The following is a 15,203-nucleotide window of genomic DNA, read 5'->3' on the forward strand; positions in this document are numbered from 1 at the left end:
AAACTCTGACTTCCTCCCCAAACATCCCCTGTTTTCCAAGACCCATGTCAGTGGGATACCAGTCACTGAAGTAAGACAGGGAGCCATCTATAGTAAAAAAAGTTTTATAAAAACATCACTACACTGTGTGTATCTGAACTGTTGCCATCTGCCACAGTAACTTCAAAGGAAGAGTCATGGAGTCCAGTTCCAGTGTTAAATTCAGCAACGTCTCCTGGAAGTCTTGTGCCTTGATATTTCAATGCTCACTACCTGTTTGTAAAGGCTGTTTTCCTAATGTTCACAGGCTGAAGGAGCTTTAACCTAGGCTTGCTAGGCTGAGGTGAGGGTAGGTGGTTTCTTCAAACAGTTACTGAAGCAGCACATTTCATTTTTGTTAAGAAAAGCATATGCCGCCCTTGGTGCATTGCTGCCTGTTTCTAGTGTTCAAGTGATTTGTGCTTTTCTTGAGGACACGTTAATGGAAAGAGCAAGGAAGACTGTGCAAGACAAGAAATGAAATTCAGCCACTGGCTGGAGGTGGCAGTTCAACCACGCTGTCCAGCAGAGACTAACAGTTCACAGAGATCACGTTACTGTAGTACTGGGCAGCAAAGCATTAAGGCACAGAAGGAGGATTTTTCAGGCAAGGGAAATATGGCAACTAGAGCCAGAGGCAAATGGGATTTAAAACCATCTGAGAGGTAGGTAAAAAAGCTCAGACCTGAACTGAGCCTTCATTTACCTCCTGATTGTATCCATAAAAACCTTGTATCAGTGCAGCAAATGGTATCTACATAGAAGGGGGAAGCACCAGCTGAGTGAGACAGTACCTGGCCAGAAGGGAAAGGCAGCACAACCTCAAAAAGGTTTTTCAAGTGGCAGAATTCAAGCATAGTGTTACATCCAGTAACTTGAGAACCAAAGTTAATTCCTTTCTTTTATGCTGCCAGGCCTCACAGCAAAGCAAGGGACATGACAAGTTCCTTTTTATCACCAAGGAGTAAACTGGTGAGGTACAACAAAAATGAGCTATAAAATTTCATATGTGGAGAGGAATCTTAATTTGCAGAGAATTGGCAGCTATCAGGGAAAGAAATGGCTCAGAAGTGAGCTACAGAATTACAAGATAGGCGTAGGCAAAGTTGAGGGGAAGGGCTCTTTTTGGAGGTATTGGCAATTATTCACTAATATCCCTGTGTGACTACACCAGAAATACTGTTTCCAGAAATTCTAGAAAAGGAAAGAGCATGAAGGAATCAGAGGCTGAAGAAGCCCAAGTTCACCCTTTCTTCACTGTGTTCTGCCACATTTTTTCGCTTGACTTGCCTTCTGTCACACTTGCCATCTCTAGGCCTAGCACCGACTGACTGTAAACATGACTCCAGGTAACGAGGCAGGCATGGCTCCTTGTTCATGGCACTGCCAAGAGACAGTGCTGAGGTAGGTTTGAGAGGTACTCCAAGGCTGCCTTCTACGGAAGACGTAGGACTGGCACTGTTGACGGAAGAATAGCCCGAGCTCCCTTCCAGGTTAGGATTTCTTGGAGTGAGATATGCTGGAAGGCTGCGAGTGTCATCGGGCAGCTGAGCCTCCCGCAGTGGTGCCGCGTGCCCAGCCCACTCCACAGCTAGGTTGTCTTCATCACTGGAGTCCTGACAGCAGTGCTCTGCAGGATCCATATAGACCACTGTCACATCCAAGATCCCACTGGGACCTGTCACTGGGGAATGATAAAAAACTTAGTTTTGATTTGGGCAACACCAAGCAGGCATTCAGAACAGAATCAAGCAGAAAAAAAAACAAGAGTGTAAACCTTACGTCTACTTACACATGGAGGGGAGGGTAGAGCACTAAGCTCACCCTTGTTTAAAACAGTAACTTTTCCCCACTCAGACTGTTTTGAGAGATAGTAAGAGCTGTTTGGAAAATGAACAGCCAGTCCCAGTCAGCAAAACAAACATAATACAGTGTTTCTAACGTAGGGAGGCACTAAACACATTTGGTCCACCATCAGCAGTATCTGAAAACAGTCTCACTTTGAAAATGCTAAGCAGCTACAAAGCCCTTCATCATGTTCTGGAGCTGTATAGAGACAGAGAACAGATATATACCTCTAAAATAGTTTTAACAATTATAACCACTGGGGAAGGGGGAGAGTTTTTCCAACTGGTCTTCAGTTGAAAGTTCAGGCTTCTGGTGCCTGAGAAACAGTTTTAGGCAAAGATGAAAAGACAGTTGTAATTCCCTTGTCTGCTTTTTATAAGGAAAATAAAACCCTCACCATCTCCATCTCTTTCGCCTTCACTTTCCTGATCACCTTCGTAACCAGAGCAGGAATCTAAACTCCAGTCTAGGAAGTTATCTAGAAGACTTTCTTCCTGGGTGGATAGCTCTGCTGTGGGTGTAGTCACAAAGCTGCCTCTGTCGTCCTGAATGCTGTCTTCCCTCCTCCTGTAGCAAGAAAATAAAGGAGTCCCACATTAAAAGTCAGGTCTTCTCCAGCTCTTTTAATAGGTACGTCAAGGTAATTACAGAAAAATTGATCATATTTAAGAATGAAATCTCAGGATACCAGAGAGGAGGAAAGGCTCATGCTAATCTTCAGAGACATTTACAGTGATGAGCTATACTGGCCTTTTGGTTCTCTTTCCAGCAGGAGAACTAAGGAAAGTGTGAATTTCCACCACATTTGTGTGCACGGGGCTGGGCTCTGGGTCCTCCTGTTTCACACCCAACAATGAACAGAGCTGGCTGTAACTCATCATCTAAAAAAAAAATATAAAGAGCCAGTAAGAATTAGACCACGAAATTCCCAGAAGGAATAAACAGCCAGGAGGAGGCTACTTAGCTTTATTTTCTAGGAGAAATCTATCCCGGTGAGTTCTTCCCACATGAACTCAGAGCAGTTAGAGTCCCCACATATCAAGTTTAAAACTACCACTTTATTTAGATAGTCTCTCCTCTAAAAGTCTAAAGTTAGAGCCCACTTCCCATTATTTGAAGTTTACTACATCCTGCCACATGCTAGCTTTGCTCTGGGTGTCAGATATCAGCAAATGAAGACGAAGAACTCACCCACCTTTTCTTTGCCTATTTCTTCGTAACGCTCATCTTCAAATCGTTGTTTGACTGCAGTTAAGGACACCTGCCTATAATCCTTTGGGACATCATCATGGAAACTGTAAAGAAAGGTGAAAGCCCCAATCTTAGAATGGATTATATGAAACAACGGTAACAGAATCTGCCAATTTAAGTACCTTCCTTCTTTCCATCCTAGCTCTGTGCTAAGGACGTTGGTGTTTCAGCAGAGCTGCTAAGTTAGCCAGGACACATGGTGCATCTAATTCCTTTTCTGTTCCTTGAAGTAAACACGATATTTGCCTTGTACTTTTTAAAAAGTGAGCTACTTTTGCTATTGGAACTCCTTCTGAAGCTCACCAATAAGCCAGTTGTAGTCTTCTGAAAACAGTGCTGTTTGGCAAGCTGAAATCCCTTAAGCCTTGAGGAGCATAACATTTTCTGTAACTTGGGGCCACCACCAGTTGGGAAAAATAGAATAGTTGTCCCTGAACTGGCCCTGAGGCCTTAGTGCTTTGTGGTGGAGAGAGCAAGGCAGTTTCCCAAAGCAACCTCCTTCATGAGGAATGGCTGACTGTATAGGAATCCAAGTACCCACGTGCCCTCCCAGCAGAGTTCCAAAACTATTACCACTTTTGGTAGAGGCTTAGCACACAGGGCAACAGGTCTTCAAGAGAGAAGCCGGTGCACTCAGACAGCTGGCTGGTCCAGGGGTGTGCTGGAGAAGAGAATACATATTACCATTTCATGAAGCTTGGTAGTTCTGTAATCAGACAGATTTTTTTTTTTATGGGATAAAGATCATCATCTTTACAAGCTTGTGCCTGTATATAGTCCAAGTTCACAATTAGCTTCAAGTATAGGTTTACCTGCCAAACTGAAGTTATACCTAAGTATAGAAATCTTCAGTCTCATTTAAACACACAGCTTGCATAGTCTGATGCTAATACTCTTGTTAATCATAGCTATTAAGAGATAAAATAGACCAGACTCTTCATTTTGCAGTCTTATACCTGTTCCCCTCTTCCCCTGCATCTCTCCTCCAGCCAAGTGATTGGGACATCTTGCCTAAAGACAAAGTAACTCCAAAAAACCCCCCCCCCAAAGGCTCCCTAAAAAGGCAAGGCAGACTGACAGACCATGCTACAGCCCCACTTAAGGTGAGGTTCCTTACCTTGCCTGTGTAGTATCTTAGCCAGCAGCAGTGCTGCGGCAGCCAGCCGAGCTGGGGAATACACACAAAGGCTTGTGTTTAAGAGGGACAGTTCACAAATGAAGCTGTAAAGGTGAAGAGTTCTTCTCTCCAGCGAGATTACATTTGACAATACTTCTTTGTAGTCCACAATGGTAGGTATCTAGTGCAGAAAGGAGAACAGAGGTTGGAAAAACAAGATGAGCACCAAGGATTTAGAACAGCTGTTTCCAGAAGATGCTGTTTTCATTTCATTAGGGTTTCTTTTCTTTTTTTTTTTTTTTTTTTTTTAACTACACTGACATTGGAACACTCTCCAGTAAAAGAATAAATGGCCCCTTAAAACTTAAGTTCTAATCTCTACAGAAAGGCAGAGGCTTTTCTATCTGCATGCTCTGAAATAGGCATGGTGTTCACAGCTGATTGAGAACACTCACATAAAACCCCAATATCTTGGATAATAAGAAGTGTTAATTACAACAGCCTGACTTCAATACCAGCCCAAGGGGTGAAATATTCCACCCACTTTCCAAACTCACCCTTATCTTTCCTTCCAGGGCAGAAATTATTTCACCCATCATTCTGACCAAGTCTTCATATTTGTATGTGTTGTCTGTTAGCCACACAGCTTCCCGTATTGTCAAGATCTCTTTGCTGATGAAACTGCAATATTAAATAATATCAACAGTTAGCCCCAAAATAAAAAGAATTTGTGCACCTATGCACTAATGTTTTTGTGGCAGATAAATGCACCCAAGATAACCAAAGAGTTAAACAACTTCATTATGTAATTTCCCAGGCACAGGAAAGAACAAACAGCAGCTCATTTATTCCACCTTTAAATTGGAACCACCTACTAGAACATTCCTGATTCCTCATTTATGAAACCTCTCCTAGGTTAAGGTGCAAGATATTAAGGAAGGTAACACAGAAGAATAGTTTCCCACCACACCACGTGGTTCATCTGAGTGTAACAGACTAAACCATGTAACACCACCACTGTAGCTGTTCCTTACTCATGCTAACATGGTATGAAAGTCTTCAGTTGCTGATGGAACACATTAGACCAATCCCACCACTACGGAGTTGTTTTTTGTATTTAAAAACGTGTTTAAGGAATTACATTGTGTGTCTTGTTCTCGTCTGCAGAGATTGTGTTTGTACATGAACACAGTTCAAGCAGCAGTCAATGTAGAAGGAAGCCAAAGATTCTTTCTAGTATTATTATTAGCAAGGGGGTAGAAAAAGCTTATGCTGCAGAAATTCATTTGAATGATTACAATAACCACGTCTGTCCACCAGTTGTAACCCCTACCGTGTGCAAATCACCATGCAGGCTATTCCCAAAAGTTGGAGTCGAGCCCGAGGTACAGGTCTCAGCTTCAAATAACGATCCACGCATCCCACTGTCATGTGAAGGCACAGGCTAGAAAAGTCTTTCATGGTAGCCACTTCTACCAGCCAATCAATCAGGATGTACCTAGACAGGAAAGAGTGAGACAAAATCTGTGCAGTTAGAAGCCATTCAAACCCGTGCTGAACACCCTCCCCACACCTAGTTACCAAGTCCCTTCTCCACTCAAAAGTTCCAAGCCAAGAAATTTCACCAAAAGAATTTCCAGAGAAATGGTATGTTGCACTGAGATAAGGATTTGCAACTAGAGGCCTGTTTTTCTCTGAAAGGTGAAGGGTGGTCTTAAATTGTCTGTGAAATGGAATTAGAAATTATCCTACAGTAGGCACTTGCACAAGGAAAGGGTAGGGCATATCAATTAAGAGGCTAAAGGCCACCTAAGATAACTAGAGAGTAACTACAGTTTCAAAAAGTCAAACAGTGCCTCCAGTTCTTGAAGAACTTAGTCTTGTCAAATGCAAGAACTTACAGTCCAGGAAAAACCTCGCACACCTCATTTCAGTTCGTCATCGGGGCGTGAAATAAGGGCTCCGACACCTCCTCTGAGAAATGTCATGTGTTTCTCTGATTGTACATAATGCATCACAGAAGAGGAAAGCAAAAAAATTCCATCTTCCGACAGATCGCATTCTAGATTTGTTTCCTTCTACAGATGTAGAGGGAAATAGGCAATGGTTTCTGCTGTGTGGCCTGACTCCTGGATCTGAGTTTTTACCTCATTGTTTCATTCATTCCTTTCTGCACAGTGAAGATACTTTGCTTGCTGATTGGAAGGGAAGCTTGAAAGATTTGAGCCACCATTTCACTAGAAGATTTTGCTTCTAATCCTAGTTGGTTTCCATTCCCACAAGCTTTGGCTAAAGCTATCTGTAGTAGACAACACAAAAGAAAGTATTTTTTTTACCAAATGCAAACTAAGGTAGCACAGGATGGTCCTGTAATTTTGCTGCTGAATACAGAGAATGAACATTATAAACCACTTGAATCAATAGTTCTTAGCTTGGCTTAAATGCTGAATGCACACATTATTTGGGAGCAGGTTTCTAAGTCCATCAAAATATGCCTCTTTACTCAGATGGTACACAAATGTGCAGTATCGTCCAAAAGAGGGGGACCTTCAGAGTAAATACACATGCATATATTGATATTATTCAGCAATTTTGACCCCACTTCTAAAGGGAAGAGTCTAAATCTACAATGGCAGCATCGAAATAAGCGAATAGACCGTTTTCCTGGGAAAAGTCAGTCTTACCTGTGCTTCCCAGCAGCCCTTTGCTGCATAGTCTCGTAGTTTCCTGAGACTTTGGAGGTATCTGCCAGGATCTGACATCTACGGAGGGGAACATAAACAGATTTCAAAGCCCATTACCTTTACACAATGAACAGAAGGATTGTAGTACTAATACCTAGAAAAAAGACACCGCCTGTGGGTACATCCATTATTTCAGCAACCAGTCTGTTCCTCATCGCGACACCATTGTTTTTAAGAAACTTTCTTCAGTTCTTGCCCCCGGCCTCAGAGGAAGTGAGACCGGTCACTGGGGATTCCAACACGAGAGCTTTGGCAGATTTATTAACGGCAACGCAGGCAGCCTCCCCGCTCCTGCTCACAAGTGAGCCATATGATCACTAGACAGCAGTGCCGGTGCCTTTAGCCGTTAGTGTGAAGGAACTTCTGCTTGCACCTCAGCTACAACCGCTCGTAGGCTCACTTGTTTTTAACACCAAGGCAGACACCAAAGTTCATTTGAGAGAGTTCTTAGTGTTCTCCTTATTTATGAAGGAGATAATCTCTAAGGAACAGCGATTTCCTTCTGTGTACATTCATTGCACGTAACAGAGGTCCAGACGTTACAGTGAAAAGTTGTTTTGAGAGAAAAAAAAAAAAATACTACTTACAGCTGCCTTTCTGTTACTTTCCCAAAGGAGGTAGGAGCTGTTTAAACAACCCTGCTTTGAAGATTCTTCAAACATTTCAAGGGATTCTTTTCTTTTTTCTTCATCCTAAGAACAAAGGGCATGATGGTATTTTTGCTGTCCAGCCAACTGGATGCCAGATCTCAATACTTCAGAAGCTAGAGAAGAGTTCTGTACTGAAAGCTACAGAGCAGAATCAATCATTTGCAAGTCCCCTTCAGACTATGAGGGGTGCTGCCATTTGAAGATACACGCTCAGGAAGCAGTGGTTTTCCTCAGCTAGACAAAAGCTTTTTGGCTTGCTTGCCATTGAAGGATTTTTTTTTTTTTTTTTTTTTTTAATATGCATTATGACTGGAAGGTTTCCTTTGAGACCTGAACACACTGCAAACCCATGACCAAGCCAAAATTAATTTAACAATTTGTAAAATTTAATAAACTACGTTGATATTAAACAAATAATAAATTAAACTCAGGAGAGCAGAAATTCCTAGGCCACTTGAGGAATGTCAGACAATTTGGCTGATTTTTTTTTTTTTTTTTTTTTTAATCAAGGTAAACAGCATTAGCATCACCAAAAAAAGTACCCAAACACATAAAATCAGAAACACTGCTCACCTCAAAGAGACTCAAGACCTTAGCCAAGCAGTGGAGAATAGACCCTTTTTGAGCCTGAAGAAAGCATTAAGATAAAGCATTGTTAAAGATGAACAACGAATAATAGCAATTTTTGCTAGTAATTCCAGACTACAGTTCTGTTTGCCTTTCAGTCATTCCTTCCCCCTTGCTTTTCTCAATGTTTTGTTACCTTTGAGACAGTACTGAATGTCTCAGAAGACACAGTACAGGCCTCCGGCACTCATGATATACCAAGTCTAGTTGGGCAATAAATTCATTAAAATGATTGATCCACAGTCATTTAAGTAGCAAAAGCATAGGAGTACCTTGGGGAAACAAAAATATTTTTTCCAAAATAACTAGATGCAGCTGCTAGCCCATGTTAAAGACGAGGGCAGAAAGAAATCTTACTTTCTCCAACTGACACTCTGCTTTGAGACTCTCATAGACCACAGCTTTACAACAGCTTCCACTCAAGGACCAGGGAGGACGGATAAAAAGCCAGATGAATGGTGCTGCACACACATTCAAACGCTCTGCCAGACTGAAGAAATGAGATGCCTTTAATCCATTCACTTCTGCACGACCCTCATCGGAGATGGACACTGAACAAAAAAAAAAAAAAGCCAGAAATCATTTAGCTTTTATTCACAGCATGTACTTGGCATTTAGTCAGGCCAAGACAGACAATAGGATACAGTCAGAAGAAGATTGAACAGTGTCTTCCCTTTAGAGCCTTAAAAATCATGGAGATGGCAAAAGTAGTAAAATCTTACTACAGTCTGGTTTTAGGAATATAGAACCCTAAGTTGGGGAGGGGGGTTTCTGCAAATACCACCACTCAAAGCAATGTTAACTCCTGTCTGTACAAATTGGTATGCAAGTCACCTGCTTCGCTGCTACTCTCTGCAGAGAAGCCCCTCCTGTCAACTGTCAGTCTCTTTTGTTACCTTTATCACACTAGGTAAGCAGCCAAGCTTGATCAGAAGTTTACGAAGAATAACTTCTGAACATGAATTCATAAGCTATACATCGATTTATTTTCTAAAAGAACTGTGCACTGTACTATCATTTAACACCTAGCAGTTTAGTGGTCAGTGCTTAAGCTGCACTGAGAGGTAAAACTGAAGATGCATTGTAGTAAATGAGACCAAACCACCCACTGAGGACAGCAAGCTGGCTCTGCACTTCTCTGCTCTAGAACCTGGGTACAAAAGCATCAGTGTTGGAGACACAGGAGAAATAGCTTTGTAAGCAGCCGGTAAAAGCGCCAGCTTTTTGATGAGACAATTAGTCTGATTAGTATCTATAAATAAGCCTTTAGCTCATGTACTTTTCCTTCTGTCATGCCATCTTCCTCAAAGATCAGAGTACAAGCTTCCACACTTACAGCCTTCATTGTACAGGTACGCTATCCCCAGCTTCACAGCAGCTTCAAAGTTACCCCTTTCAGCAGCCCTGAATGGGAAACAGAAAAGATATTCGAGGTTGAAATCAGTAGGTGCTTCCTGGCCCACATCCTCAAACAAGTTACTTCAGTGAGGGCCAGGCTGTGAACGTGGTGAGCACCAACCATAAGCACACATGCTTTTACTACGTAAGTTAGACACAAGTTATGCCGAGGTTTTCCTTGCTGCAGCCCTTTTGTACTCCAAGGTCCAGAAAAATTTGACAATTCAGAGGAACCGTTCCTCATTCCCAGGCAACATCCCCAATGCCAGAGTTCAATAACACGTTTTGGTACTTGTACCCTCAAGGACATGCATCGAGGCCTTGTGCTCCTCCCTTCCAAACTGATGTGCTCATAGTAGTCTTCAGAAAGAACATAATACATGCATCAAAGAAGCAATAGTCAGAAGCAAAGCAATTATCCTGTCAAACTGATGAATCCCCTTCAAATCAGATGGATAAAAAAACACTCTCTGATCTCTTTAAGCAGATTTATCATTATCCTTTCAAACTTCACTCATTTTAACACTGAACTTTACATATTTTTCAATACACTGGTTTGTATAAGGAGTGACCAAGCCAACTCAGACTTACAAATATGGTTATGCTCTTGAGCCTCTGATCTCACTTGCACATTCATATGGAAGCACCAGTAACAGATTTTACTTAGTGTGCTATGTTCTAATAGGGAATATTAATGCCTTTAAAGAGAAATAACTCTGATATATGCAATGGGCCCTGCTCCAGTTAGAGACAGCAGTTATAAGCTGCAGCGTAGACATTAAATCAACAATTCTTCATCACCTTAAGCAAAGGCTTCTACAAAAAGGGAAAGTCAGATCCCCACTTACAGTGAGGACTGATTAAAAATGTACATCTACTTTCAAACATCCTCTTCTACAATGTCAGACAAATTTGATTCTTAAAGCTTACCTTTCAAACATCTTCAGATTGTTTGGAGAAGGCCATATTTCTTGGAAACTTGCACATGCCCAAACACTAGCATGATTATCCACAAGGTATTTAAGATGTGAGTGCACCTGCGAGGGGGGAGAGTAAAATAATAATTATGAAAGTAAACGGACCAACAGAAAAATAGTTCTTTGCAATCTAATTTAAGATGGTCAACTAATTAATCACAAGTTAATCATAGCTCATTACCTCCCTAATCACCATTAAGGCAAGAGATGCCAAACCAAACTAATTTGTTCAGCCACAGTAATCTAGCTGGACAATTCTTGCAGAAAATTTACAAAGAGCACTCAAATAGTAATCATCTTAAGCTTGAGTACTGAGAAATAAAACTGCTACGGGGATAGCAAAAATCTAATTACTATATATATTCTTTGGTTTTGTTCAGGTTTACTCTGACACAAGAAGCCAGCCTTTTCCATGTGCTGTTCTGGCTCCTAAGGGCAGAGGTAAGGCATGGTGCGTGACAGAGGGGAAGCAGCAGCAGACTCACAGCTCTAACTGAGAGGATGTCCTCAGCAGGAAGGCCTTTCAGAACATGGAACAGAACATCCTCAGGCAGACTTAACAACGTCAGGACTCGAGGTCTTTTTTTTATCCTTCGCTTTGAAGGGAAAGAAAAACACCTGGAACATCTACAGTGAATCACTGGAAAACAAAAACACAGGACACCTCAGTTTGTGATGGAATAGTACAAGGAAAAAAGGCACAACGGAGTATACACGTACATAAACATGCGTTTACTCGAGTACCTGTTTACTGCAGCAGAGGACACTTATTCAAACCTATTAATCATAGAGAAATTTAGCATGTGCCAGATAACGCCATAAGACTAAGTCACAAAGTAGGAATTGACTCATTCAATTTAGTTAATCAAGCCAAAAAGTTCAGAAGAGATGGCTCGTGCTCAAATCCTCTTCATTGAGGAGAGCCCCTCCATGCCCTAACTCTATCATATGACTGTGTTTAACTAAACTGCCACTACTACAACTTCATTTACCTCCCCTACGTCCCAACTTTTTCTTCTCAGTTGGTAGCACTCCTTGGAACGTGACCAGAGGGATTATGAAGTTAAAACCCACCAAACCAGCTCAAGCCAAAAGCCCATCTCTCTAAGCAGCCAGTTGCTGCCATGGGTGCTCATGGAAGATCCCCAAGAACCAGGAACCCCTTTTTTGAAGTTTCACCACCTTGTAGCATTCATAGAGTAAGGCATCACCTGCATCTTCGGTTCCTCATTAAGACAGATCTTACCCTCACTTCATTCTCCAAGAGAAGAAAATGATGTAACAGAGAAGGCAAAACCAAGAAGAGCATGAGTACTGCCAGCTGGTAGAGACTCATACTCCATGGTAGAAAGTCCAATCCCTTTCCCATCCCCTGGGGATACCGCAGTGCTGCAGCGATTGCTGCCACCAAGAACCTGGCCCCTGCCTGCGCGCCAGAGCCCCAACACCCACAGCACTTTGACTAACAAACAGCAGAAATTCAAATCAATGAAAGGTGCTAGGAGGGGAAAAAAAAAAAAAAACATATTCCCCACCTCCAGCCCACGAGTGGCAGCGAAGGATCACCCTCACAGAGCAGCCTGAATCAATCAGGAGGACCTGAATCAATCCTGGCTCATGCCGTACCTTTCAGAGCCAGGCCACGCAGCAGTGGAGGCACCAACGCTGCTCGTTTCCCTGTCAGCTCTTATAGTTCTCAGGAGCTGTCTGTACAAGCAACACAGGCCCATTTCTGAGCAAAAAAAAAAGGCCGAACATTTTCTTTGCCAACATGAGGGGTCAAAAAAACCAATACTGAAGTGAAAGATTGAGTCCCGCAAAGTAAAGGACCACGTAAGGGCCTTTATTACAGAGGATTTCTTGGTTGTATTTTTCAAATCTGGTTTAAGTCTCAAAGATATTATATTTGGGAAATTTATTTACTGACTTTCCTAAAAAGTTTAATAAAAGACACAGATTCCACTAGAGACCCCAATACTGTGCAACAAGCAACGCTTACCCTATTTTCACTAGTTCATTATTAGTTCAAATATTTTTTGATGTAAATGAAAACAGTAGAGTAATGGTAGTAGTATAATACAAATACCGAACCACCCCATATTATCTACTAAGTAAACCAAGTCAGAGTTACGTAGTCTCACCAGTTAATAAGGTCAAAGGCATAAAGTTAGAGAATGATGCAACCCTCAAGCTCTCTTTTTACGATGAAAGTAGAAAGTTGCTGAAATGTCAAGGTGAAGATAGAGGATTTCAACAAGGCAAATATTATTCTCCATTAATATTTTTTCCCCTTTGGCCTGCTCTTCAATTTTAGGTGTTTAACACCTCCTGGTTATAACCTAACTTGGCCTGCTCTTCTACTTTAGGTGGTTAACACCTCCTGGTTATAACCTAACATACAGAAAGCCTCGTGATCTCATACTAATCTCCAGTCCTTCACGCAGAACTTCGGTGAGAGACTGGAGAAGCAATACATCGCATTTCTCTTCTAGAAGATAAGAGCAACAGCTCTTACCAGCTGCAGATGCAGCAAATGGAAAAAACGTATGGACTAGCCAGTTACACGCTCATCTCCCTCTGAGCATGCCAGTCCATAGAACTGGGAAACATCCAGACTTACAGACTGCATAGCCAATGCAAAGTTTACAGACAATTTGCTCAAAGCAAACTTGCTGTATCACTCAGTTGCTTAATACAGGGTTTTCAGTTTGCAAAGGGAAGGTTATCTGGACTTTCAGCAGGATGCTGAAGAGGATCCTACAGATTCCTAAGGGGTCCACGAGCCATGGCTACCACTGTGCATTTTTCTGTTCATATATGCTATTAACATCCTTAGCATTTCAGGTTTAATGAAATGAACCACCAGCCTGATACAAAGTAGCATCCAATGTCTCACTAGTAGCATGCACCTTGTCTGTTACACACATTTGATTAAAAAGTTACTCCCATGAAAATAAAAACTATTTGGCATATGTAGGGCCAAATACTGGTATCCTCTTCCCCTCTCTGGAGAAATCTTCAGCAGTATTATTGCCGTGAAAAAGAAATTAACTTCTACACTGGTGTGGCAATTAAACCTGCATGAACACCTGAACGACTGTGGAGCACTTGAGCAACTCAGGGAAGAGGAAATTCAATTTCAAAAGCCAGGAAGCCGTACAGGGAAATCTTCACTTTGTCGCTTCACAAAATCAGAGTGGTTTAAGGCTGGAAGAGAGCTCTGGAGACCATCCAGTCCAACTGCCCTGCCCAAGCAGGGTCAGCTACAGCAGGCTGTGCGGAGCCTCCGGGGATGGAGGCACCACAACTGCTCTGGGCAACCCGTGCCGCCGTTCAGCCCCCCCCCCTTGAGCAAAAAACCTGCTTTTTCTCCTGTTTGAATGGGGGTTTCCCGCGTACCAGCTCGCGCCCAACAAATCCAAAGCCGCCTGATATGTTATCCCGCACCCAGCCTGCGTTTCCCAACGCTTGGCTTAGAGCGCAGGAGCGCTCGGGCGCCGCCGCCAGCCGCGGCACCGGCCCCTCGGGCGGGGGAGCGGGAGGAGCGCGGCCGGGGGGCGCCGACCCGCCGCCGCGGGGGCGGGCAGAGCCGTTTGCGAAGCGGGAGGCGGTGGGAGGCCGCAGCGCGCCCCCCGCCTCTTCCCCGGGCCGAGACCCGCACCGCCCCCCGCCGCCGCCGTTTGAATTTCGGCGCGCAGCCGCCCGCGCTGTCCCCGGCGGGAGTCGCAGCGGTGCCCGGGCAGCGCCCGCTCTCTCGGGGCGCGTCCCTCCGCCCTCAGAGTCGCCCCCTCAGGAGGGACCCGGAGCGGGGCGGGGGGAGAAGCCGCCGCGGGGCCCCTCGAAGCTGAGGGAGGACGCGGCACCCCGCCGGAGCCCGCGGCCGGGCCCGCACTCACCGCCCGCCTTCATCGCGGCGCGTCCCCAGGGAGCGATCGGGGTGCGCCGGCCACCGCGCCCAGCCCGGCTGCGAGTGAGGGGCGCCGGGGGGGGGGGGGGGGGGGGGCGGTGCCGAACCGGCCGCCGGGGTGGGGGGGCGAGGCTTCCACGCGGGAGGACACGCCCCCGCGCCAGGCCACGCCCCCTCAAGTCCTCCGCTCGGGTCAGGGCAGGCTCAGGCGGCGAGCCCCGCCCAGGCGGCGAGCCCCGCCCAGGCCCCGCCCTGCCAGCGGGCCCCGCTCCTCCGGGCGACGCCTACCGGCTGCGCGCACTCTTTTTTTTTTTTTTTTTTAAAACACAGCAGCTCTTGTGATTGGCCGGCAGGCCGAGGAGGGGCGGTTCCTTCCCCGCCCCGCAGGCCGTGATTGGGCGTCGAGGATGCGAATTCGAATTGCGGCAGTTGGCGGTTCGAGCACCTGGCGGGCACGGCGGCTGCGGCGCATGCGTACGAGGTAAAGACACCCCCCCCGCCCCGGTGTGGGGGCGTTGCCATGACAACAGGTGCGGGCGCGCGGACGTTCCCCTCAGGGCCGGGGCCATGTTCCCGCCGGCCCTGTCAGCCCCGCGGGGAGCGCGGAGCGGGGCACAGCGCTGGCCCGGGCTGCCCCGTGGGCCGGGATTCCCTTCCCCGAGCTGG

The 15,203-nt window shown here is 44.8% G+C and overlaps 1 protein-coding gene across 1 annotated transcript; it reads right to left on the minus strand.

Moving 5' to 3' along the window:
• Window positions 1-88: 88 nt before the first annotated feature.
• On the minus strand, window positions 89-14,605 carry CCNF (cyclin F). Its single transcript, XM_042798644.1, has 17 exons — window positions 14,527-14,605; window positions 11,116-11,270; window positions 10,584-10,690; window positions 9,592-9,659; window positions 8,613-8,806; window positions 8,202-8,255; window positions 7,566-7,670; window positions 6,919-6,996; window positions 6,382-6,533; window positions 5,568-5,732; window positions 4,792-4,915; window positions 4,235-4,415; window positions 3,691-3,778; window positions 3,062-3,161; window positions 2,617-2,747; window positions 2,264-2,433; window positions 89-1,702 (listed from the first exon to the last, which is right to left on the minus strand). The coding sequence occupies exons 1-17, from the start codon at window positions 14,537-14,539 to the stop codon at window positions 1,239-1,241; spliced, it is 2,349 nt and encodes a 782-aa protein (XP_042654578.1). The 5' UTR covers window positions 14,540-14,605; the 3' UTR covers window positions 89-1,238.
• Window positions 14,606-15,203: the final 598 nt, after the last annotated feature.

This window comes from Tyto alba, unplaced genomic scaffold, assembly GCF_018691265.1.
Source record: "Tyto alba isolate M040663 unplaced genomic scaffold, T.alba_DEE_v4.0 Super-Scaffold_28, whole genome shotgun sequence".
In the NCBI taxonomy this organism is placed as follows: Eukaryota; Metazoa; Chordata; class Aves; order Strigiformes; family Tytonidae; genus Tyto; species Tyto alba.